A 24036-nucleotide genomic window follows, 5' to 3' on the forward strand; every position below is an offset into this window, starting at 1 on the left:
GAACATAGGGATGATGAGGATGAGGACACAAGGTTTGACATAGAAAGGAGTTTAAAGTCAATTGAAGTGAGTTTGCAAGAGGAGGCAACTTGTGATTCTGATGAGCTAAAGAGTGTGGAAGGTGCACTACAACAAAATTAAGTAAAGGGAATGGTGAAAAACCATTGCCTAATATAAAAAAAGTGTTGCCTTGTAGCTAAGGCAACACATATGAGATGTAGTTTATGCCCCCGTTGTCTATTCCTAAGGCAACACATTTTTATTCAAAGGCAACAATTTTAAAAGCCAAGGTAAAATAATACCTAAGGAAACACTTTTTCAAAGGCAACAAATGAAAAATATTGCCACCTAAGGAGACAATTTAAAACTATCACCTTATGTCATAATATGCAACAACCTATTCAATTGTTATATTTGCTAGTAACAATACAAAAGTGTTGCCAAACGTATTAAAGACAACGTTTTAAAAACTGTTATACATAAATAAATACTAAAATGAATCTACTATTTTTTCTATTGTAATTAAGTAATCATATATATTATAATATGATTCATTGTATTCTTGTTGTGAAGTTTCCTATAGTAGAAAAATCTTTAACATTAACATCTTCAACAATAAAATATGATGTAAACATTTAACTTAATAATTCCAAAGTAGTAAATTAGTAAAAATAAAAACAAACAATAATTTCAACATGTTTTCAATACCAATACATCTTATCAATAATTTGTTTTGGAGTATATTGCAGGCTCTAGTTTTAGTCTAGCTAATAATTTAAATAAAAACATATTTGTCCAAACGATAAATAACAACGGATAACTTAAAGTAAATTCAAATTGATCAATGATGTCGCATTCTTCTTCTTACATGTTGCCTTCGTCATCTTCTTCTTGTTCACTTTCCATATTTACTATTGAGTCCCTATTAAAAAAATAGAATAAATACATTTCAATTGTACCAACGTAAATGCATAACTAATGACATAATGTTACAAAAAATGTATAAAATACAAGTTAGAAAGGCTTGGATAATTTCGTTTGTTAGACGAATAATTAAACTTCATATTATCTCTCAAATGCACCACAAAAAGTGGAAAAAAAACACGCAAACCTTAGTCAATATCTACCTCCACTACTTTGTGTAGCATAGAAATCAAAAGGTTTGTACCTTGGATGTAGAAGCTAAAGAATGAAGTTGAAGCATTTCAGTTGAATTATCATCCCTCTCGGATTGACTATCAAAAAATAAAGAGCCAAACATGCTTAGATCAAAAGACATTTGAGGATTTCGTTGTTGAAGTTGAGAAAAGAAGGAGCGAAGACCATTTGCCATCTCCCTTTTATCTTGTTGTCTTTTATCCTCATATTATATTTGCATAGCTTCAACCTCCTTAGCATGCTTCTTTTCAACTTCCTTCATTACTGCAACAATACAATGTTTCTGCAACAATGAAAAAGTATGGTATACCAAAGTTCAACATGATAATAGACCTAACAATCATCAGTAACAAAGGTTACAATATTAAGTATTATTCTTATAAAACTTTAGACTTTATTTAAGGCTATTACAATGTTCCGACTACTTCAGAGAAAACTTAATTAGATTAAAATTAATGTAATAAGACAATTAGAAAACACAGTAGTTGATAATTAAATTCCCCTAACACTGATAATACTATGGAGTGGTTGAATCATTAAATAATATCAATATATCATAGACATTGTTCTTTCTAAAAACAAGCACAGATAGGCAAAGGTATGATCTCGTTTAAAGTTCTTCGCCTGGCTTAATATGCTTTAAATTTTCTTACTCTAATTTTGTATGAATCTAATATTTTTTAGATTTATCTCCTAACATATATAAGGTTTAGGGAGCTTAAACGTGTATGCTCAGAAGGGTATAATAAGTGATTAATGTATATGCAAATAGGTTTAGGACACGTATGAAATCAGATTGGTAGACATGGAAATCTATACAAGATTTCATGAGTTGTAGCATGATTAAATAATTTTTTATATTTTAACTTTGAGCAAATATGCCTTAACTACTATACTTCTTTCCTCTTTCATCTCTAGCACGTAGAAAGCCACATATGCACCTTTTTGCCATAGTAAAAGCCAGGCAGCCACCAGGCACCACCCACCCACCCGCCAGAAGGCAGCAGGCAGCCACCAAAGGCAACATGCAGTCATCCACCAGCAGCAGCAGGCAGTTAGCCATCCACAATAGCAGGCTGGCAGCCACCTTGTAGCTTGTAGACATTAAAATAGTTTCATTTCTAGCTTAATTGAGGTATTTATATGCTTTAGAAGCTCTTGCCAACTCTCTATTCTTTCTTTCTTGAGGTGCTCTTGTTAAGAGCCAGCCTTATATGTCATGCAAAATATGGTAACAATAACCAAATAGGACAATTTAAGCAATAATAAAACAATTTTATCATATTTATGTAGTTTAATAACTCACCGAGACATAATCCCAGAGTTCTTCTTTCTTCTTGTTCCTTAGTATGATCCGACTCTTGACATTCAATGGTAGAATATTTGTTTGTCCATGGTCATTTAATATAATTTCTAAGCGTTCTTCTTCGTTGCATCCATGAACATCGTAATACATAGTGGATCCTCTTCTAGGTTTATCCTTTTCACCTAACCCGAATTCAGACAAGAAATTCAAAAGTTAAAAAAAATGACTGATCATGCATGCATTTAAATAATTTAAAATACAAACACGAAAGAGAGCTTGCCATTTTCTTTATCATTCTCGATTTGATTTAAGTGTTCGACTTTTGATCCTAGTGATTCAACAGGTTGCTGCGATGTATGATTAGGAGTAGATGAGCCACCATCTGAAGAAGCCAAATGAACTTTTTGTCGACGCTTCTGAAATGCCAAAGCTACTGTCACTGCTTTTCGAGTCAGAGCCTTCATTTTGCGAATCTACAAATGTAACCAATATTAACAAGTGTAAAGAGAAAACATGCTAATTAATAAATTGTATAGCATAGAAACAACCACCTTCCATGGAATAGTCTTGGACTTGAGATTAGTTTTAGAATGTGGAAGAAGTAACTCTTCGTTAGAGGAATCAAGCTCATGCTCCATATCAGAATCTTGCTTAGGACTATAAAGCCCATCTTTGGCAGAATCCTTATTCATGTTATGGTTACTAAAATTGCTTCTACTATTTTGTACCGTCGCCATCAGTGACATGGCCTTTTCCTTCAAACCTAATTCTTTCATTTTTGACATATTTTCTTTAATCCTTTTCATTCTAAGCCTCTCATATTTTGTAATTCCTGGTTCATGAGTTTCAAGATGTTGATCACCAAAACCTCCTATACCTCCAAGCTTAGTGGTTGTTTTCTTTGTCATACTTGGAGCTATTAAAATGTGAAAATAAATCAAATGAAACAGAACAAAAAAAAAACCATGTATAAGCTGTCATAAAAGCAAGTTTGTACAAAATGAAAAGTAATAACAAAGGGATAACTATATATATTCTAGTTAATAATAGTCATAAATTAAATTAAAACTATAATGTGCTACAAACCAGGAACAGTTGTTGATCCAAACAACTTAAAAGGTCATAAAACGAAAGGTTAGGACAAGGTAATTAAGCTAAGTAAAACACATGGTCTATTTACCAGAATTGTATGTACTGGTATGCTACACAAAAAATTACTGAAAATGTAGTAGGAAAAAAGGGGCTATCATATTCACACTAACTAGGTTTTGTTCGGTTTAATTTAAATGGCATCATAATCGTACGTGGAAAATTCAGTTCGTTTAGGTTTTGTTTAGAAAGAGTCTAGATCATATCCATAAGCATATCTTTTGTCAACCAATTTGTGTAATTATAAAAATCAATACAAATCATTCAATTTCAGGTTAGTGACAAACAGATCAAACTAAGGTTTCCTCACAATTTGGCTACTACATTCAAGTTTAACACAGGTTCTATTCAGAAATTTTGAAGCAAATACATACTCTGCAATACAATACAGGTCAAATATATGAAGTCATATATAGGACAAGTACACAAGTCATATAGATGTTGATTTAGCATTCTCATAAGCAATCTAGCAAACAGTCACTTTCAAGATTTAGAAATATAAGTGAAGCAAAAAGAAGAAAAGAAACTCAGAACTTACCTATATAGTGGGGCTAATAGCACTAGATCCACTATTGACTAACAAAACACAATCAATGAATAAAAGGAAAAAAAAAAAGAGTAGTATGTAATGTGTCTTGGTCAGCTAGGTAGTTTACAATAGACAGCTTAATGCTCTACATAATCATATAGTATGGAATTTGGAGGTGCTGGTAAAATATATTTGGGGTGCTCCACAACCAAAAAACAAGATAGGTGTTATATATATGGATTGGGTTACTTTGAATCATTGAAGAATTAATGCTAGAACTTGATTGAGTGATGTAGTATGGGTAATGAAAGAAGAATGATGTAATAGACCCAATATCCAAACCACAGTTACAGGTTTACACCAACAGGAATCAGATAAAGAGAAGGCCCAAGAGGGGGAGCACAAACAGCAGCTAGCAGGGCATCAAAGCACAATAGGACAAATGAAATTAATTCTCCACTCAAGGAAGGAGATGAGCTAGGTGAAATTGGAGTTGCAGAGCTGATTCTCTAATAAAATAGTGACAAAATCCTATAGTTTTAGGTTTATTTGTAAGATTGAGTATATTTATAGTGATTAAAGTAGTAATTATGTTTGCATTGTAGGGAATTTTGTAAAAGAGATTGTTGTTGTCAAGTTATCCCTTGTTACCACAGTTAATAAAAAAAGACTCAAGCTTTATTTTTTTCTTACATTGTACAAATTTGGTCTTAAAATATCAGTCTATACCAAATGACACACATGTACTCCATCAAAAAAATATTTTAATGCTTCACAAGCAGATTTTAGTAACATAGACCTTGAATTCCCTCACATAGTTCAATCATTTAATAAAAGGGATGAGTTGTGACCTCAAGCTATAATTAACACATCTCAACCATACCCTTGTTTTTTTTGAAAGGTCAGCATAAAGGGACATCATAAAGGGACGATTCTTTCATAAAGTACTTTACTAGTCCCAAGCAGTTTAGCATAAAGTTGAATACATTAGAACTTCTTTTGTTCCAAACTCTCCATAGAATTTTCACTCTAAATTCAATTATCTGGGTTTTTTTAATATCAAATCTAATTTACTGATATATATCTGATATTTTGATATCATCTTATAATTTCTTGGAGTAAATTGAACATAGTGGGGAAGTAACACTACTCAGTAGATTTTTGTTAGTATCATCCTGTAACTTATTGGATAAGATTGAAGATATAAGGGAGAGTAGAGGAAGAAACAAAGACAAGTCCGAGAAGTAAACCTAACTAGAAAATTCAGAATTTGGTTTTCTTCCTAGTTTATGAAAATTTATAATTTTATTTATTAAATACCAAAATATTCATCAAAATTCAAAATAATATGATTAATAGGATGATTTCTGGAAATTTGGTATCATCCCATTTACTAATTACAAATCGCCTACCATTCAGCACTCCCTAACTCCTATTTTATCACACTCATAGCTTTTCCCTCTTTCTGCATAAGGATTATAGAAAGTAGTTTGTATTTCACAATAATTTAACACAAAAATAAATCAAGCACGTAAGCTGCATTGGCCTTAAAATAGTATTATGCACATATACAAGTATCTTCCTTGGAAACATTTAAAAATCATATGTTTAATCAAGTTCAAAGCATACTATCAAAAAACCTGTACATGATATGACTGGACAAGTTCAACTTGATCACTACTTATAAGCTAATTTCACCTCCATTGTCACTACCAACTCAAAGCAATTGACAAATCATATAATATGTATAAAACTGATTGAAACCCAAATCCAAAAACTTTCCAGAAAAACCACCAAAATTGTTTTTATCATCAACCAATTGCAGTCATATCTATAGGCACTCCTTACCAAAAGCATAATAACCACAAGCAACAACCAGAAATTAGAAAATTCCCAGTAATTCAATAAATCATAAAGCTAACCCATAAATAAAACCATAAAAAAAATACGAAGGCTTAGAATTAAGACAACCCAGAAGATATTACATCTTAAAATCAAATCCAACATCAAATTAACCAGTTATAAAGATTAAATTCACTTGAGAAATAAAAGGGGCAATGGTGACTTACAAATGAAATTCAGAAAACAACGGCGACTTTTGCCGGCATCAAACCCCGCCAACCAGCCAATTATAAAAGCAAAGGAAGCAGTGTGGGTAGAGACCAAACCAACTAACTAATTACGAAATCAACAGATACTCTATACACTTAATTAACTTTCACCTGAGTAGAAAGGAAGGAGATGAGTAACCGATTGAGGGATATGATGATTTTAAGGTGATTAGTGTGTCTTATAGTGAGATCAACAACTGAAAAGTGGAGTAAATGTTGATTAATAGTGGAAATTTTTTGGAGCCAAAAATAATTCACCATTTCGCGGGTTTTGGAGATGAATCAGGCGTTGTGGAGTGAGGAGTTGAGGATGATGGTCTTTTTTTATTTAGTATTATTATTGAAAATAATATGGAGAAGTTTCTGGGCTCTGGCGTTGAGGAGTTGATTATTATTATTATTATTATTATTATTATTATTATTATTATTATTATTATTATTATTATTATTTATTGGAAATAAATGTGGAGTAATTGGGTGAGATTAATAAGGTCAATGAAACAAAGATCTAATGTGATTCGATGAATGAATTGAAATAGCTAAAAGTGGATTGCGATTTGCTATTTGGTGGTAGTCTATTATTGGGATAAAAAAATTAATTTCATTAAATAAATTATTGTATACATTTTTTTTTTGTAAGAACTCGGGTGTATAATAAATATTGTATAATAAAGTTACTCTTTATAAATAGGTAAAAATTAATGGTTAGTTACTAAAAGTAACTATAATATCATTATAAAACTTATTTCATTGACTATTTACATTAAAATCTTACCAGGTTTAAAGTTATTTAAGAAAATTAAAAGCCCTCCTAAATTGGCCAAAAGTTAATTAGTACCCTAAAAGTATTCAATGTAAATATTGATTGTAAGCCGGATCTACATAAAAGTTTTTGTTTTTTATATCGAATTGAATTGTATTGAAGTTTATAGAAAGAATAAAATTTTGGGATTAGATTAGATTGAAGGGTTTGGAACCAAGTAAACAGACCATACACTGAGTTGTTTATCTTTCTAAAAGTTAAAACCCTAAAAATAAAGTCTTGTTTTGTAATAATATTTAACAAAGTTTTTATACAAATGTAATATTGAATCAAAATCAACAAAACATGTAATCAAAGAGACCCAAAGTCAATTGTGGCAAAATAGACACACCTAACCCCGTTTTGAACCTAATACTTTAATTTGACATGCACCAATACGAAGTTGATAACTTAAACCAAACCTGGCATGGACCCAATAGTTATTGCCCCGGCTCAAAATTGATTTGAACCAAGCCGAGGTAGGTTAAAAGGTAACCTTGACTATTACGAAAATCTATAAATTTATACAATTGAGAAAGTCAAATTATTGTATAAAAAGAAACATAGTGAGTTTTACCGTTAAGTTTTATACAAATGAGAAAGTCAAATTGTTTTATCATGTTAATAAGCTTTATATTAATGTGAAAGTCAAATTAATTTATTATATTAATAAGTCTAATGCCGATTTGACCAAATTTGAACTCAACTGATTCTAGTTTGACAGGCATGAACTCCACCCGATTCAACATTGACCAATACATGTTATCCAAACTAATTTAAGCCTATTTAATGTTGAATTAGCTCGTTATGTAATTGACACGACCTAATCTAATCCAAACAAATTAGGTGAAATAAAGTGGTAACTTTGACTCATTTATACTCGAATCTATGACCTTTTAGGCCCTGTCCTTCAGAGCTGCTTTGCTCTGCACTACTCTACTCTGCTCTACCCTGCTGTGCTCTCCTAAAACCTGCTCTACTCTCTGTTCCGCAGTGTGTGGAAGCCTAGCCCTAGTTATATAGGAACTTATATATAAAGATATGGTTAGATATCTAAGTTGGTAAATATATTATTTTAAGATCAGTTTTTCCTAAATTTTGGAAGAAAATATTTGTCCATATTCTCTATCATTGTTTTAATTTTTTTTTTAAAATTTAAATAAACTAAGGACACACCAGTAAATGACACGTGTTATTGCTAGTGTGTCTTTTAGTATATATTTATTAATTTATTGATGATTGATTGATTAAACTTGAAGTCAAACGAAGCAAATTAATAATTTTAGAAACTAAATATTGAATAATATAATTTGATATTCAATAATGATTGGAAAAATATATATTTAAATATATAATACAAGTGAATTAAATGTAACAAATGTATGCTCATTTATAATATACATATAATGACTCGGGGCATTGCCCGGACTAAAAATTAAGTATGGGGTATAATATCGTTTTGACACACCATAGATTATAAGTTAACCATTTTTTTTTTGGTGTACTATCCGGTTTACCCTTTGGGCTAAGGGCCTGTTCACATTTACTTAATTTCATTTCAGCTCCAATTAGTTTAGTTCAGCTCCAATCAGTTCAGTTTAGTTCCGCTTCTTATTTCCTTCTCTCATAAAATATTCATTTCAGTTTAGTTCAGCTCCAATCAGTTCAGTTAATTCAGCTCAGTTCAGTAAATATAAACAGGCTCTAATTCAGATTCGGATCAATTATGGGTGATTAGGTTACAGTCCCCTCCCAAGTCCCAACGCTCACCTATTCCTAATTGATCAACCTGCAGAATAACATCAAATTTGATTTAGATTTTGATTTCGAATAAAAATCAACTTATAATTTGTTGGTGTAGATTGAAGATAGTGGAGAATTAAAAATAGAAAGTTTGGTGCCGTTTCTGGGTGCAACCTTAAGATAGCAGTGGGTAGATCGAGGAAGAAACAAAGACAAGTAAGTCCGGCAATTCAACTAAACTTGCTAATTCCGTTCGTTAATTTGGTATTTCGTTAACTTGAAATCTTGAATTTCTGGAATAACTTGTATTGGGTTTGCAAATTTTATACGGAGTATATTGTAGTAGCATATTCAATTGTTGGCTTTTGAAACTAATTTAATATGAGTTAAAATTGTGTTTTTGTGATAATACATGAATATTTCTTATCTTTTATAAGAATCAGGTTATGGATTTTCCTAATTTCAGAATTACTGTTTTGATTCTTAGTATGTCCTAGTTTAATTGTATTGAAACATGAGATTATTTTGTGAAAAATTAGATAATTAAGATTATGGTGTGTACAGGCAGCAACTAGCACGTAGGAGCCACCAGCAGGCGGCATCTGGCCGCCAGCCACAGGATGCAGCTAGCCGCCACCAGCAGGAACTCGCCAGCTGCAGCTAGCTGCTGGCAGCCGACAGTCGCCAGCCACAGGCAGTCACAAGCTTCACGCAGCAGCAACTCGGGTAAAAATATGCTGAATTCTTTCAGCTACTTTGTAAAATTTATGTCATGCTTAATCAAGCATTCTAGCTTAAGCAATTTTGGTTTTGTTTGATTGCAAAATTATTTGTTAAATTGGACTTTTGAGTAAGAATTAGTTGAGAAAATTTTACTTTGGGTGAACTCATGTTGGTAACTAAAATTAAACAATTGTAAGTATTAGTATTCTCACAGACATATGGTATATATACCAATTAGACACAAATATTATAAGATCGTTGGGATTTTGTGAGTTTATTGATATTTTTACAAGGTCCATGTCAGATTTTGGAATTATAACATTTGACAATTAGATTTTGGGCCGAATATTGACATACATATATTTTTGTTTTTGTAATAAGCATTTCCATGTTATTTGGGTTAATGTGGAGAGGATATAAAGGCAAATGCAGCTGTGTAGGTAAAATACTGTTCTTCACTCCACCTTCCTAGTTTCATATAGAAACAAAAAAGAAAAGGAAAATGGAGTATGAATTGCCTCTTTATGCTTTTAGTCTTATTTACTTGTTTTTGCAGGAACACTGACTTGCTGATCATGCTTACCTAGCTCTTTATGGGGAAGGAAAATCACATCCTAGAGTTGCTCCCTATGCTCGCTTTTACATTTGTTAACCTCACCTCGGGCTCCCTGTATATTGTGCTCCCCTATAAGAGTTCTTTGCTGGGTACTCACTACCATCATCAAAGTTTTTTATAGGTAAATTTCTTCTTCTATACAAAGGTATTCCATTTTTTTCATCGTCCTGGGAGTTAAAATGATCTTGGATAGGATGGTATACATACAACTTAATGGCAAAACCTTAAAGAATAATTACAGACTTGCACTGTTAGTCCTGTTATGAAGCTCACAATACTCTATTATGACCAAGACTATGTTTGTCTGAACCATAAATTATATTACGACTCTTAAATAGATGAAGAGAGAGGATAAGACTGAGGTTGGCTTCGTTTTGCAGCAATTGGGGGCAAGGGATGTGAGGTCCTTTATTGATTTCGTTACATTTCTTGCTCATTACAGTTATGTACAGTTACAACTTACGAGGTCAGTCTAAAATTTTAGTACTAGTATTTTTTTTCAAAACAACCCCAAAGGGAGAGACTAATTCATTAAATCAACTGAAGCAAGTTCAATTACACGAGACGGAAAGGCATCACACCACAAACGGTGACCAACCTCCCATGGTTGAAGGTGGGCCAATTCATGTGCAATTTTGTTCCCTCCTCTTCTCACAAAAGACTAGCAAACACTAGAAAAACTAGAACAAAAATCCTAAATACTCGTATCATCTATGACTAAGATGAAAGAACTAGAGTCGCAAGACTTGTTCTTATAAAACTTATACTTGCATACAATCACTTTCTAGCACCAAGTGATCAACCCCTGCATCCTTCGTCATCTGCAAACCAAACAACACTGCTTGGCCTCAGCTATCGACGTCTCCCACTTATCATAGGACTGAGAAACTCCACACGCACGCACATTCCCTTCTGAATTTGGATTTGATAAATAAGATAATGATGATAGTTTTGGGTGTGATTGTTTTCAGCTTGATGCTACATCGTTTGTTCAAGGGAATTATTATTTCTTTTATTGTTGTTATTGTGAAAGTGAGATTGGTAAGTTTCTAGAGTATTTGGTTTGAAGGAACCAATCTATTTCCAGTAATGTCGTAGTATCCCCCTTGGAAATTATCAAGGGGAAGCTAGATAGATTTTTCCTGTGAGAATAGATAGATTTACAATGATAAAGTGGTGTGAGACCATGATTAAACTATACATAGTTAGTAGTGAATCAGATCCTGATCATTTGTCAAAAGTACGCACTGAGAGGAAAGCTAGGGGGATTGGCCTTCCAAATAGCAATAAAAAAATACAATAGTCAAGTAGGATTCTAGCTACGTGATTCCGAATTAGATTATGATAATCCATCAGATGCTCACAATGACAGAGACGCTAGCATAGTCAACTTTTTAAAAAACAATAAACCAGAAGAATACAGTATTCGAGAAAGATTCAAACTAGCTACTTGATTCTGAATCAGACTGTGAACACATTGACAGAGAATCTAGTGGGTTGATTTTTCCAAACACGATAAACAGAAAGAATCCTAAACCATGGAAGTCACAGCAAATCCCTTGGCAAAAATGTATATTTGCAGCCTCACATTTCACAACAGCAGGATTTGTGGAAAGATTTTTGTACTAGTGATAAGTCTATTGTACAGACTCCGGCTTTTGATGAATTCTATACTGAATATTTTTAATTTGTAAAATCAACAAAACCAGCCCCAGGGTTCTCGCAAGCTGTGCTCAAGTGACCAGGAAATAAGCGTGAACAACCCAAAATATATTCCAAGACCAAAATTCAGGATCTGTTGTTCCTCCATCTCACCATAACTTTTACCATAATGATTTGAGGATCCAGAGATTAATCCGTAGTCGTTTACCTTACTTTTTCCCATTGACTACTACTGATGTAGGGTCGAAATCACATAATGCGGAATCTATAGATTACATGTACTATGCTTTTCTTTGTTAATTTGTGTATTTTAAACACTAAAGAAATTTTTAAGATCTGGAGTCTGATGATTCCTTGCTGTTTGGATCAGGAGTCAATTTGGTCAGGATGGTGGTAAACGGCAAACTAGCAGACAAGTCACTTTAGAGAAAAGCTCCAGAAAGGGAAGAAAGAAATCTAAGAACTCGGTTTTAGAAGGAACATCACTTGAAAGTGGATACTGGATTAACCCTAAACAGACAGCCAACACTCCCAAAGATGCTGGCAAGAGAAGGGTTCATGCTGATGGCCAATTTGCTGGTCGTTGGATTTTAGCGTAAAATGGAAAAGGGTAAGGATGTAATTAGCCAGAAATGTGCTTGCTTAATCACAGTTGACTGTTTGATAAAGCAATTAGCATTTTATTGATGATTTCAGTTGTTTGACTACTTTAAGTTGCTGCATATGTTTTCTTACTGGATGAAATCATTAGTGTTAATTGAAGGTAGATATATTTTGATAGGAAAGAAAAAGTGTATTTATGTTACACTGATTTTTCTGAATATAGCTAAGCTATCATGTGTAGCTGAAAGAAAACCTGCTTGAAACTCCATTTCTTACAACATGTGGAGCATCCTTGTTTTACTTGATCACTTCCAAAGTTCCAAATTCTAATTTTTTGTGCTACATCTGGTTCACACAATTGAAGATTAAGGAATAGAATTACCATCAACAGTTATATTTGCTTCCTATTTGGCTATTTCCCAATGGTGATGTTTTTTTTTTGGCAGTTATTTTCATTTGTGTTATTAGCTTGTGTGTGTTGTATAATTGTGTCTATTAATAGCAATTGGATCAATATGAACATTATCAATGTCACTGCAATCACCTCTTTATTATGTTGTGTTAATCTTTTTTAGGTGTATATCACTAAAAAAGAACAAGAACTGACATGTCAAATTGCCTACAGACATTATAGAAAGGTATCTATAACCAAATTGTTCTGATATGTCACTCTGCTCATGTTACTAAACATTTTAAGCTTTGCGGTCATATATCTTAGTACCATGAAAATTCTCCCTTCTTTATTTCCCGCTAGAATTCAGTGAAAGTGCATGAAACACCACAACATTGTCGGTCATTTCTATTTGCACTTTAGGGAAGATGACCAATGCTTGATTTTGTTCTTGACAGGAAAGTGGAAATAGTTATAAGAAGTCTAAAAAGAAGGGTGCTATGAAGAAAAAGTGAAAGTTTCAAGCTGTTGTGCTAGCAATGTAGAATACTAGAATTAGTCTTCTTTGTGATCTTTTTTTTTTTTTTTAAAAAAAAGGATAGACATGCGCTTGAGTATTTGATGTACTAAATACTGTCATTTTAGTCAGTATGCTAGTGAATAAGATAAAAAAATTACTCATATGTTGCAGTTTTGTATAATACTACAAGTTCTATTTTTTGTTGGTCAAAGTGTTAATTCATTTCTGAAAGCTACAAACATCTTTATAGTCTAGAATGATTCTACTTCACTGCTATGTTAATTCAAGTTACTGTGTGAAATTCTGAAGTCAAATACTCTCAATAAACTTGACTCATCATACCTTATAGTATTTGCACTTTTCCCATAAGACTCCAATCAATTACATAAGGCAATGGAAACACATGAAACAATCATTGTCTTTTATATCTTGAAACAACGATTATAAAATTGTTGCATAGGAAACAATTTTTTGTTGTATTTTTGGACAACATTTGAAATAAATGTTGCCTTATTTTAAGAAAAAGGGCTACATTTTACATATTGTTGTCTTACATTGTCTAAAGCAACACTTTTTAAACCGTTGCATTGTAGTGTAGTATACATTGTTTACGATCAAGGCAACAAACATGTTTTGTTGCCTTTTATAGTAAAAGGCAACATTTGTAAAATTGTTGCAATTTTGTGTGTTGCCTATTCTCATTTTTTTTGTAGTGGTGATTCAGATGATGATCAGGGTAGTGTTACTTGGTTTAACCCTGAGACAGACTTTGATAGGGCTATCAAATTTGTAGTTGGTCAAAGGTTCAGTGATGTGCAAACATTGAGAAAAGCTTTGAGACAACATGCAATTGAAAATAGGTATGAGTATTACCTTCTTCACAATGATTCAAAGAGGCTGACATCATATTGCAAAAGGAAATGCAAGTGTATGTATAACAAGAAGAGTTGTAGGATAGTGCAGTGTACATGTACTAAGGGTGTTAGGTGTAGGTTCAAGTTTTATGCAACAAGGCTTGTGAAATCAGTGGCTTGGAAAATTAAGACACTAAGGCTGAAGCATAGGTGTGTTAGGACAAGGCCTTGAATGACTTGGGGATCAAAATTACATAATCCAAGGCTTGGTTGGCTAGAAGCAAGGCAAAGCTTATAATATATGGGTCTTCAGTAGAACAGTACTCAAGGGTTTGGGATTATGGGAAGGCACTGCTAAAATGGAACCCAGGGAGTGAGTGTAATGTGGTGGTGGATGATATTAGTCAAATTGGGAGGCCAATTTTTATGAGGATGTTTGTGTGCTTAGCTGTACTTAGGGATGGGTTCATTTCTGGTTGCAGACCAATAATTGGGGTGGATGGGTGCCATCTAAAAGGGGCATACCCTGGGCAGATCTTGGTTGCAGTTGGAAAAGATGGCAATAATGCCATATTCCCAATTGCTTGGGCTACTGCAGAGATAGAGAACAAGGACAGCTGGTGCTGGTTTCTAGAGAGTTTGCTGAAGGCAATTTGTGTGTTTGAGCAAGGAGATGGCTTGACTTTTATGTCTGACAGACAGAAAGTAAGTGGGCTACATATTGTGTTTACATCACTTTGCTTTATTTTGTAAAACTAGGACACTAACTTGTTGGTTTTGCCTTGTGTGTAGGGTATCTTAGAAGCATTTGCAGATGTGGCCCCCAAAGCTGAGCTCAGATTTTGTGTGAGGCATATTTGGTCAAATTTCAAACTGAAATTTCATGGTGCAACTTTCAAGGAATTGTTCTGGGCTGCTGCTAGGGCAAGCACTCTGGTAAGCTTCTATTTAGCTTCTTTTATGTGAGTTTTATGGTGAACTAGAATGTATGCTAGGTGATCTTGTGTTTGGCTTGTATTAGTTTGGTTTTTTGCCAAATAGTTGTGAATTTTGCCCATTTATCTACATTTTTTTTTGCTCATAATGGCATGTGTTTCTATTTTGTGAAAATTGTATGCCATGTGTGTCTATGTTGTGTTTAATGGTTGTCATGTGTGTGGCTTGTATCAGTTTGAGTTTGAGGTTGCTATGGAAAGTATCAATTTCTTGGATGAAGAAGCATACCAGTGGCTGTCAAACATTGACCCCCAGCACTGGTCAAGGCATGCTTTCTCTACAAACTGCAAGTCTAACATGTTGTTAAACAACATGTGTGAGGCATATAATGCAGTGATTAGAGATGCCAGAGACAAGCCTATTCTAACTCAAATGGAATGGCTGAGAAGACATATGATGAAGAGGAGTAATGACAAGTGGGAGGCAGCAAAGTCTTGGGAAGGTTTACTAACCCCATTTGTCAACAAGGTTTTTGATGGGTTGGAGAAGTATGCCAAGACATGTGAGGTTACAACTTCAAGGGATGAAATTTTTGAAGTGAAATACAAGGATGATCAGTGCATAGTGGATCTACAAGAGAGAAAATGCACTTGTTTTAGATGGGAGTTGACAGGAATACCTTGTGTCCTTGCATTTGCCTGCATAATGGACAAAAGGGATGATCCTGAGTTGTATGTGCACCCACATTACTATAGGGTGACATACTTGGCTGGATATGAGAACCCAATCCAGCCAATGCCTGGCCCTAAGCATTAGGAAAAGGTCAAGCTAAGACAGCCTTTGCCACCTGTGCTGAAAGTGCAACCAGGAAGACCTAAGGCAAAAAAGAGAAAGCTTGAAGCAGGGGAGGGCACTTCTGCAGCACCTGAGGGCAAGAAGCCAAAGGTGAAGAAGCAATGCAAGAACTGTGGTGGTTTTGGCCACTTTGCCAAAACATGCAAGGCTGAAGCAGCACTAGAACAGCCTAACCCACCTGCAACAAACCCAAAGGGTGGTAGGCCACATATGCAGACTCCTTGGCTCAAGGAACAGAGGAAGAAAAGTGAAGAGAAAGCAGCAAGACATGTATATTTTTGGTCTCTAACATTTTAACATCCACTTAAGTGTATTTTGTTCCTTGGTTTTTGATTCTTGTCATACTGTGATTGCAGGCTGCACTGAAGTTGTCATAATATCAGCCTGCAACAACAGCAGAGGCTGGGTCAAGTAATGCTGCACCTGCAACTGCTGTGTCAAGCCAGCCTGCAACAAGAACAGAGCCTTTGCCAACTCATCCTGTTACCAGGAGCAAGAAGAGCCTCAGTCAGCCCACAAGAGTGCCAGCAGCTACCCCTCCCAATGTCAAAATACAGACCAGGTCAAAGCTTCATGTAATGAGAAGCAAGAAGGACAAGGATCTCAATCAACTATGAACTTTTGTCTACTCATCAGTATTTTGTAATTGACACGCCTAGTTTTTTAACTACTCATGTGTATAGTAGACAGTATATTTGCTAGTAGAATAATGATTTTGCACAAAGGTGCCTTAACTTTTGTCTCAGCCAATGTAAAACAATTAAATGCATTGTGTTGCAAGTAGTAATATGAAATTTGATATGTTTCTAGCAAAAGTTCCTTTTCTCATTGATTTAGTCAAAAGTAGTACAAGAAATGTCATCCCAACAATCACTCATAATAATTCAACAAAAGACAACATTAGTTGGGGATTTTTTTGTTTCTAAGCAATCCAAAATGAACCTAAGATCTAAAATACATAGCCAAAACCAAACCAAAACAACAAAACACAACAAGAGCATGTACTGTGAGCATTTTCTTTGTTGTTGCATTGCTGCCTGCACCTCCTTGCTCATCTTCTTCCTGTCTGAACTAAGAGCTTTGCATTTCATCTTCAAGCTGTCAATCTCATTGAGCAAGCACCTCCTCTGTCCACTAACATCATCAACTTCCCTCTTCATGTCATTCAGCTCTCCCTTCATCAGTTTCTTGTCCAGCAGCAAGTTGTTAATCACCTCTATTTGCCAAGGTGTTCCATCTGGTTGATCCACCCACTCAAAAGCTTTACACCCCTTGACTCTGTCACAGGATCATAGAATTTGCAGGTCCTAAACTTGCGTCCAGGGTTCTCCCTAGTCCAAGCAGTCAGCTTAGACATTGGAACTCCACATTGGCATTTTTTCTCCTTTGAGGGTGACATGCTAAGTGAAGACATTCCCTTCTGAAATTCATTAAGAAAGAAATGAAATTAATTGTATTTGAACACAATCACCATAATTTAACCCTAATTTCAGTAGCCAATTGACATATCAAAAACCCCCAATCTAATTTAATCTTACATGAACCCTAAGTATTTTAAATGAAATTGGGGTTGAATTGACCTCACAAAACGTCCAATTTCAATTACTCTTAGCAAATGCAACATAATCACGCAAAGAATTGCAAAAAATTACAACAGAATTAACGAAAATTGCTTACCTTTTTGATGTTTGTTGTCGAGGAGTTCAACTGATTGTTTGATAATATGAGGGTTTGGGATTGTTAAGGTTGCCCAAAAATACTGATTTTTGAAGAAAATCGCAAAAAAAAACTCCAATCTTCAAGAATTTGGTGTAGAAATGAAGAACTAGGTTTAAATAGAAGGGTAATCGAGAGAATTTGGGGATAAATTCAAAAACTAGCCGTTATGGTGGGCCCCACAAGCGTTTTCCGTCACTTGAGCTTAGATGATGTTTAATTTTTTTATGAGGTGGTAAAGTAAACGTTTTTTTTGGAGGTGGTAAATTCGACAAAGTCGTTATTTGAAGGTGGTAAAAATCAAAAAATCCTATTAATTATGCATTAATATTACTGATCGGAAGCGACCTCCACCTAGGCATTCCGATCACTTGAACTAACTGAATAATTAGCTTTCTAATAGCTCCGAACCCTCTATCGGAATAATACACTTGTTCGAAGGACACCATTCCTTTCACAACCCTCAATAATCCTAAGTTTACCACTTATTTTCTTATACCGAGCCTTTTTAACCGGTTACCTGAACTTCTGATAACTTTTTTATTTTTATTTTCCTTAATTTCCCCCACCTTCTTCCTTCTCCCCTCTTCAACACCATTTCAAGCTTCCTGGCATTAACAATGGCTCCTTCACCTCTCTCAACCTTACAGCCACACCATCGTGCACCACCTTGCCGCCACCGTGCATCACCTCACCCATTTTCCCATCTGCCCCACTAGCCCCTCCTCTCCCTGTCAACCAACCCTCCACGTGCCACCACCTCACAATTAGCCTGCAACTTAGCCGCCACCACTTACCTCACCCAAACCCAAACCCAAACCCACTCCTACCAAGACTCAAAACCACCAATCCCACCTAGCCAAAACCACCCATACCTGAATTCACCCAACCCACCCCAACCCATACACCCGAAACCCCAATTCTACCTACCCAGAACATGAAACCCCAACTTCCACCAATTTCCTTCTCTTTTCTCTCTCTCAATTGAATTTTGGCTGAATTGGGGTGGCTGTACGGCGTTGGTGTTGTTTGCGGTTGTGTTGTGGGTGGTTGTTGATATTGTGGGGTGGTCATGGATGTTGTGATGAGTGGTGATGTCGGTGGTGTTTATGGTGGTTATAGGCGGTGGTGTTTGTAGTGGCCCCATGGATGGTGTGTTGAGTGGTGTTGGTAAGTGATAATGGAGGAAGGGAGAGGGGAGAGAAACAAACAGGAAGAGGAAGGAGATAGAAATTTTTTTTTTATTTTTATATTTTTTCAGATTTTTTTTAAAAAATTAAAAATAAAATTTTGACCATTCGGAAATTGCCACGTGTATGGTAACCGGTTGCAAAAGGGTAAGGTGACCTGCTGGGGTTGCTACGAGAAAATATATAGTAAACTTAGGATTATTCAAGGTTAATCGAAAGGTTGGATCATTTTGGGAGAATGGGGCAAAGGTTGGATTATTCTTGTTTCCTATTTCTTAATTTTATCATTTAAATACAAAAATAAGATTAAGACTAATTTAGAGAAAATACGACTATAATATTTTTTTAAAATTAAAGAAAACAATTTATTGGAAAATAATCACCAAGAGAATTACCCGTGAAAAATATTAGCTTAAAAATATGGGGTGTTACAATCCATCCCCCTTAAAAGAGTTTTGTCCTTGAAACTAAAATTTAAATGCTTAAGAGAAACTTATTTAAAGAGTAAAATTAAAGAATAATAGTTTTATGGAAGTAATCGAAAATACGAGTATTATGTTTAAAAGCAATGGAGAATTCTACCCAAATCAACTGGTCAAGTCATACATACAAAGGTAGAAGGTAGAAAACAAGAAAGAGTTTTGCAATTAAAAAGGGAATTTACCAAACTGGGGGGGGGGGGGGGGGTAATTCGAGAGCTCATCTCTCAAAATATAAGAAGTAATTGGAATGAACAATGAGATTGAAAATGTAGCAAGAAAAGTAGTTACAATGGTTAAGGTTGAGCTAAAAGTCCCAGGTCTACCGAGAAGAATCGTCGAAAGAGATGGAATTAACACATTAAGATAATGAAGAAATAAACTAAAATAAGATAGGAAGGATTTTTCTAAATAAAATTGGATACAAATAAAATAGTAAAAAGGGGATAATGATTATAGCAAAGTAGTATAAACATGAATTTCGTAAATCACATGGAAACTTTAAAAGTTACTCTGTATATTTTTCGAAAACATAGTGAACCAAAAAATAGTATATCGTACCTAGAAATTTTATCATAAACTCACTGTCAAATTAAATACAAGGCATTTTTCTGTGGTGTGAACATATCAAATTCAATTATTAAAGAAAATAGTACATTTAAACAATAAAATTAAAAATAATCGAATCAAATCTAAGACTTTAAAATGAAAATCATTGGTTAAAATATGAATTAAATAAATGTACCAAACCTTTTTGTAAATTGAAAATAAGAAAGATAAAAGAAAGTCACCAATCATTCTTTACATAGATAAAATTAACAATTATATAGGATTTTAAATAGTTAGCTACAAAATTTAGCTATGAGGAATTATTGGTGGTTCCACTAACATCCTGTAATGAAAAGTTTTGTCCTCAAAACTTAATAAACAAAATGTTATAAGAAAACTACGTTCACTTAAATACAATTTTATTAGAAAAATGAAAGTATACAAATCCTTTTTAGAAGGTTAAATTTTTTTTAATTGGTCTTTAGAAAAGTACGTAGAATGTAATACATTTAAGCAAAATCAAAATATGTTCAAAATCAACTAAGTCATAGTTTTACAAATAAAAATTACAAGTTGTACGACGGAGTAAATATATATACCATTTAAGAAAGAAAGAAATTGAAAGTAAAAGTGAGATTTTTTATTATTATTATTTTTTTAACTCCTAAACGCATTTACTAAATGCTGTATAAGAAATTATGGTTTATAAGAAACAGATTACAAAAGCATATTCACCTACGGATTATAAATTTGATAAATAAATTAAAATTAGGAGTCTAATATCTTATTTATGTGAGTCAAAGAAAGTTTTGGAGTCTCCTTGTTCTTCAAGGACTATTTATGAAAGTACTCTGTAATTTATAAATAGTCCTTAAGATCAATTTAAAAGTACTATTTTTCTTTTCTTTACCAACAAACTGATAAGAGAAGATCAGATAACAATTTGCCACTTTCTTTTGGAAAATTTACCGATAAAAAATAAGTTAACATTATGCAATGAGCTCAAAATAAGCTAACCTTTCAATTAACTAAAAACAAGTTAACTTTTAAATGATACTTTCTTAAAATAGGTTTAATGAGTAAATGACCTACAATCTACCAAACAAGTTATTTTCTTTAATTTTTTTACTTAAAAACTTATTTATTTTAATTAATCATTAAATAACCTTTTTTTATAAAAAAAATCCCACTCCTAACCAACACTCCCAAGCCTCGCCGGCCACTGCACAGACCACCGCCGCCATCCATTTCTTTCTTTGTCCACTCACCGCTAACCCTCCCTACCCCTAACCCCTTTCTTTTCCCCCTCCCTAAACGCCAACCTTCATCAACGAAAACCAACCCAAAGCCGTAGACCCACATCGAAACCCACCTCACTTCCACAAATACCCACCTCGAATCCACACCCTAACCACCAAAACATCAGTATATGTACTCCGAACAAACCCTAACCATTGAAACCCACCCTTATCCAACAAGAAAAGTAGAAAACCCCAACACAAAGCGTAAAAAAACCTCACGAGGAAAGTTGTAAAAAAAAATAGAGAGAGGGGAGGAGTACAGGCTACGACAGCCGGCAGGAGGGGAAAGAGAGAATAGGATCGGCGATGGTAGGGGATGATCAGTGGTGTCGGCTGGTTAGTTGTGGACTTGTGGCTGTGGTTGACTTGTGGGTTAGGGAGTTGTTCTACGTTGTGGGGAGGGGGTTTTATTTTAAAAAATAAATTAATTAAAAAATTATTTTAATTAAAACTTTAAAGTGAACCAATCTTATTATGACACGTAGCATACTTAACTTAAACAACCGGTTACCTTCAATAGGTGATGAATTATTTCGAGAAGATATTCAATAAAGATTGACTTATTCTTAGTTAATTAAAAAATTGACTTATTTTAAGCTATATAACCATATAAAGGTTGATTTATTTTTTGACAAATTTCCTTTTCTTATTTTTTATTTTTTTTCTTATTATTATTATTTTTTTTTTATTTTTATTGATTTACTCGTATGTTTTTTACTAGTATTTGATTTGATTGTGCTAGCAACGTCAAATTTGGAAAACTCCACTGATGATGCACCTCTGTCCATGGCTCCGAAATAAGCAACTCTCAGCTTAAGACTTTAATTCGTTGCCACATCAGCTTTTTAGGTTAAATTTAATTATTTTTCTAATTTATAATTATGTAAGACTCATTAAGACTCGATAAAATTTATCTCTTCAATCGCTCATACTCATTTTTTACATATAAATTAAATTATTAAAGTTTTTTAAAACAATAAAAAAATTAATTGAGTGCTAAATTGAGTCTGAAGTTGAGTCTTGAATTTTTAAGACTCCATATCAGATTTTATTAAGACCAGACTTCATAAATGTTTTAAAATAATGAAGTCTTGTCTTAAGACTGCAAAATTAGAAAATGATGATGTCATCTAGAATCTTAAGACCTAGGGCTAATCTTGCTCTTAGTTTCTCTCTGAGTTTGTATGCTGAATTTTTTTTGTATTTTTTTTTTATTTTGCGTGTGCAAATAAAATTTTCTTTAGTGCATTGAAGAAGCAATTGCGTTGGATAATTAGTGGAAGTAGTGCTTCAAAGTTGACTATTTGACTTTGCTTTAATTTAGGATTAACAAGTTAGTGGTTTTTTATTTGTTAGGAATCCTAGAAACTATTTCCTAAGTATTAGAATAGCATTATGTTTCGTGGGTTATGCTCCCACTTTATTTTCCTTTATTTTAGTTGAAGTTAGTTTGTTTGTTGCCTATATAATGGTCCCTTTCATTTTTTAATCAATGCAATCAAGTTACTTTTCCTCTTTTATTTTCTATTTTGGTATCAGCAGCTTTTTTTATATTCTTTGAGTGGGCTTTCTTAGTAAAAGCACCGCAGCTTTCTTCCACTTTCAAAGAATTTTTTTTAAAAAAATCCAGGTGAGTTCCTATTTTTTTTAACAAAAAAAAAAAAAAAAGAGAGTATAGTTAGAGAGAGAAACAAGTGGGCACTGCAGCCATTGTTTCAATTGAGTGCTTTGAGTGAAACACAGTGAGGCCTTTTCCCAAAATTGAGAGTATATCCATGGCAACAAATTGAATTTCAACCACTTCCTAGCCACTAATTCCTATTTTTGATGGGGATAAGTATAAGTTTTGGTAAATTAAGATGAAAACCCTCTTCAAGTCTCAAGAACTATGGGAGTTTATTGAAGATGGGTATGATGATAAAGAGAAGGATAATTGAAATTGAAGGAAAATAAGAAAAAGGATGCTAAAGCCTTATTTTTCCTTCAACAATCCGTGAGTGACTCTCTCTTCTCACAAATTGCTTCTGCAACCTCTACCAAGGAAGCTTGACAGACTCTAAAAACTGAATTTCAGGGCTGTGCAAAGGTGATCGAGGTAAATCTCTAATCCCTTCATTCTGAATTTTCCAATCTGAAAGTGGAAAAACAAGAATATGTGCAAGATTATTTTTCTAGAGCAAGCTCAATCGTCAACAGAATGAGGTCTTATGGAGAGACCATCACTGATCAAACTGTTGTAAAAGTTTTTTTGCGCACTTTGAATGATCGATTTGATCTTATTGTTCCTGCAATTGAAGAATCACATGACATCTCTACTTATTCTTTTGCTGAATTGATGAGTTCTTTGCAAAATCATGAAGAGAGGTTGAATAGAAGGAATGAGAGCACTGAAGAGAAGGCATTCCAAGTAAAAGGGGAGGCCTATAAAGAGAAATCTGATTCGGGTGGACGAGGAACCGGTAGAGGTGGATACCGTGGTCGAGGACGCAATGGTCGTTATACTGGTGGCAGAGGACGTGGCCGATCATCGGAGCAATGAAACTTTACCCAGAAGAGCTCCATTCAATGCCATTACTGCAAAAAATATGGCCACAAAGAGGCAGATTGTTGGTCAAAACAGAAGGCTGAGGGACCAAAGGCAAATTTTACTGAGAAAGAAGAAACATCTGAGACGTTGTTTACGGCACACTTTTCCGGCAACGCTCCTGCTCAAGATGTCTGGTTCATTAACAGTGGGTGCTTCAACCAAATGTCCAATTCTCGCTCATTGTTTGAGAGCTTATACGTCTCACAAAAAAACAGAGGTTCGACTTGGTGATAACAAGAAGGTACAAGTCGAAGGG

At 34.1% G+C, this 24036-nt stretch overlaps 1 protein-coding gene and 1 long non-coding RNA gene across 5 annotated transcripts; one reads left to right on the forward strand and one right to left on the reverse strand.

The window, feature by feature from the left end:
* Positions 1-655: 655 nt before the first annotated feature.
* LOC145568628 (uncharacterized) lies at positions 656-6612 on the reverse strand. Of its 2 annotated transcripts, none has more exons than XM_081628059.1 (6): positions 6212-6612; positions 3016-3380; positions 2745-2937; positions 2465-2646; positions 1169-1422; positions 656-922 (listed from the first exon to the last, which is right to left on the reverse strand). In XM_081628059.1, the coding sequence occupies exons 2-5, from the start codon at positions 3370-3372 to the stop codon at positions 1420-1422; spliced, it is 735 nt and encodes a 244-aa protein (XP_081484185.1). In that variant the 5' UTR covers positions 3373-3380; positions 6212-6612; the 3' UTR covers positions 656-922; positions 1169-1419. The 2 variants fall into 2 exon arrangements, with proteins under 2 accessions (XP_081484185.1, XP_081484184.1); XM_081628058.1 differs by having other exon boundaries at positions 1169-1441.
* Positions 6613-8828: 2216 nt separating this feature from the next.
* Positions 8829-13538, forward strand: LOC145568629 (uncharacterized). 3 transcript variants are annotated; one of them, XR_014095860.1, is made up of 6 exons: positions 8829-9014; positions 9363-9524; positions 10078-10258; positions 12170-12409; positions 12978-13040; positions 13252-13538. It is a non-coding gene; the product is annotated as an uncharacterized LOC145568629 (long non-coding RNA). The 3 variants fall into 3 exon arrangements; XR_014095862.1 differs by lacking the exon at positions 12978-13040 and having other exon boundaries at positions 8830-9014; XR_014095861.1 differs by lacking the exons at positions 8829-9014; positions 9363-9524 and adding an exon at positions 9885-9961 and having other exon boundaries at positions 13252-13537.
* The last annotated feature ends 10498 nt before the right edge of the window (positions 13539-24036 follow it).

Source organism: Chenopodium album, chromosome 11 (genome assembly GCF_948465745.1).
Source record: "Chenopodium album chromosome 11, dcCheAlbu1.1, whole genome shotgun sequence".
Taxonomy (NCBI): domain Eukaryota; kingdom Viridiplantae; phylum Streptophyta; class Magnoliopsida; order Caryophyllales; family Amaranthaceae; genus Chenopodium; species Chenopodium album.

Bases quoted from the DNA above. Each gene is read 5' to 3' on its own strand.
- LOC145568628 (XM_081628058.1), bottom strand. From the start codon at position 3,372: ATGACAAAGAAAACAACCACTAAGCTTGGAGGTATAGGAGGTTTTGGT. The intron at 2,938-3,015 runs GTGGTTGTTTCT...TTACATTTGTAG, and splicing joins CCAAGACTATTCCATGGAAG to ATTCGCAAAATGAAGGCTCT. The intron at 2,647-2,744 runs GCAAGCTCTCTT...AATTCGGGTTAG, and splicing joins CGAGAATGATAAAGAAAATG to GTGAAAAGGATAAACCTAGA.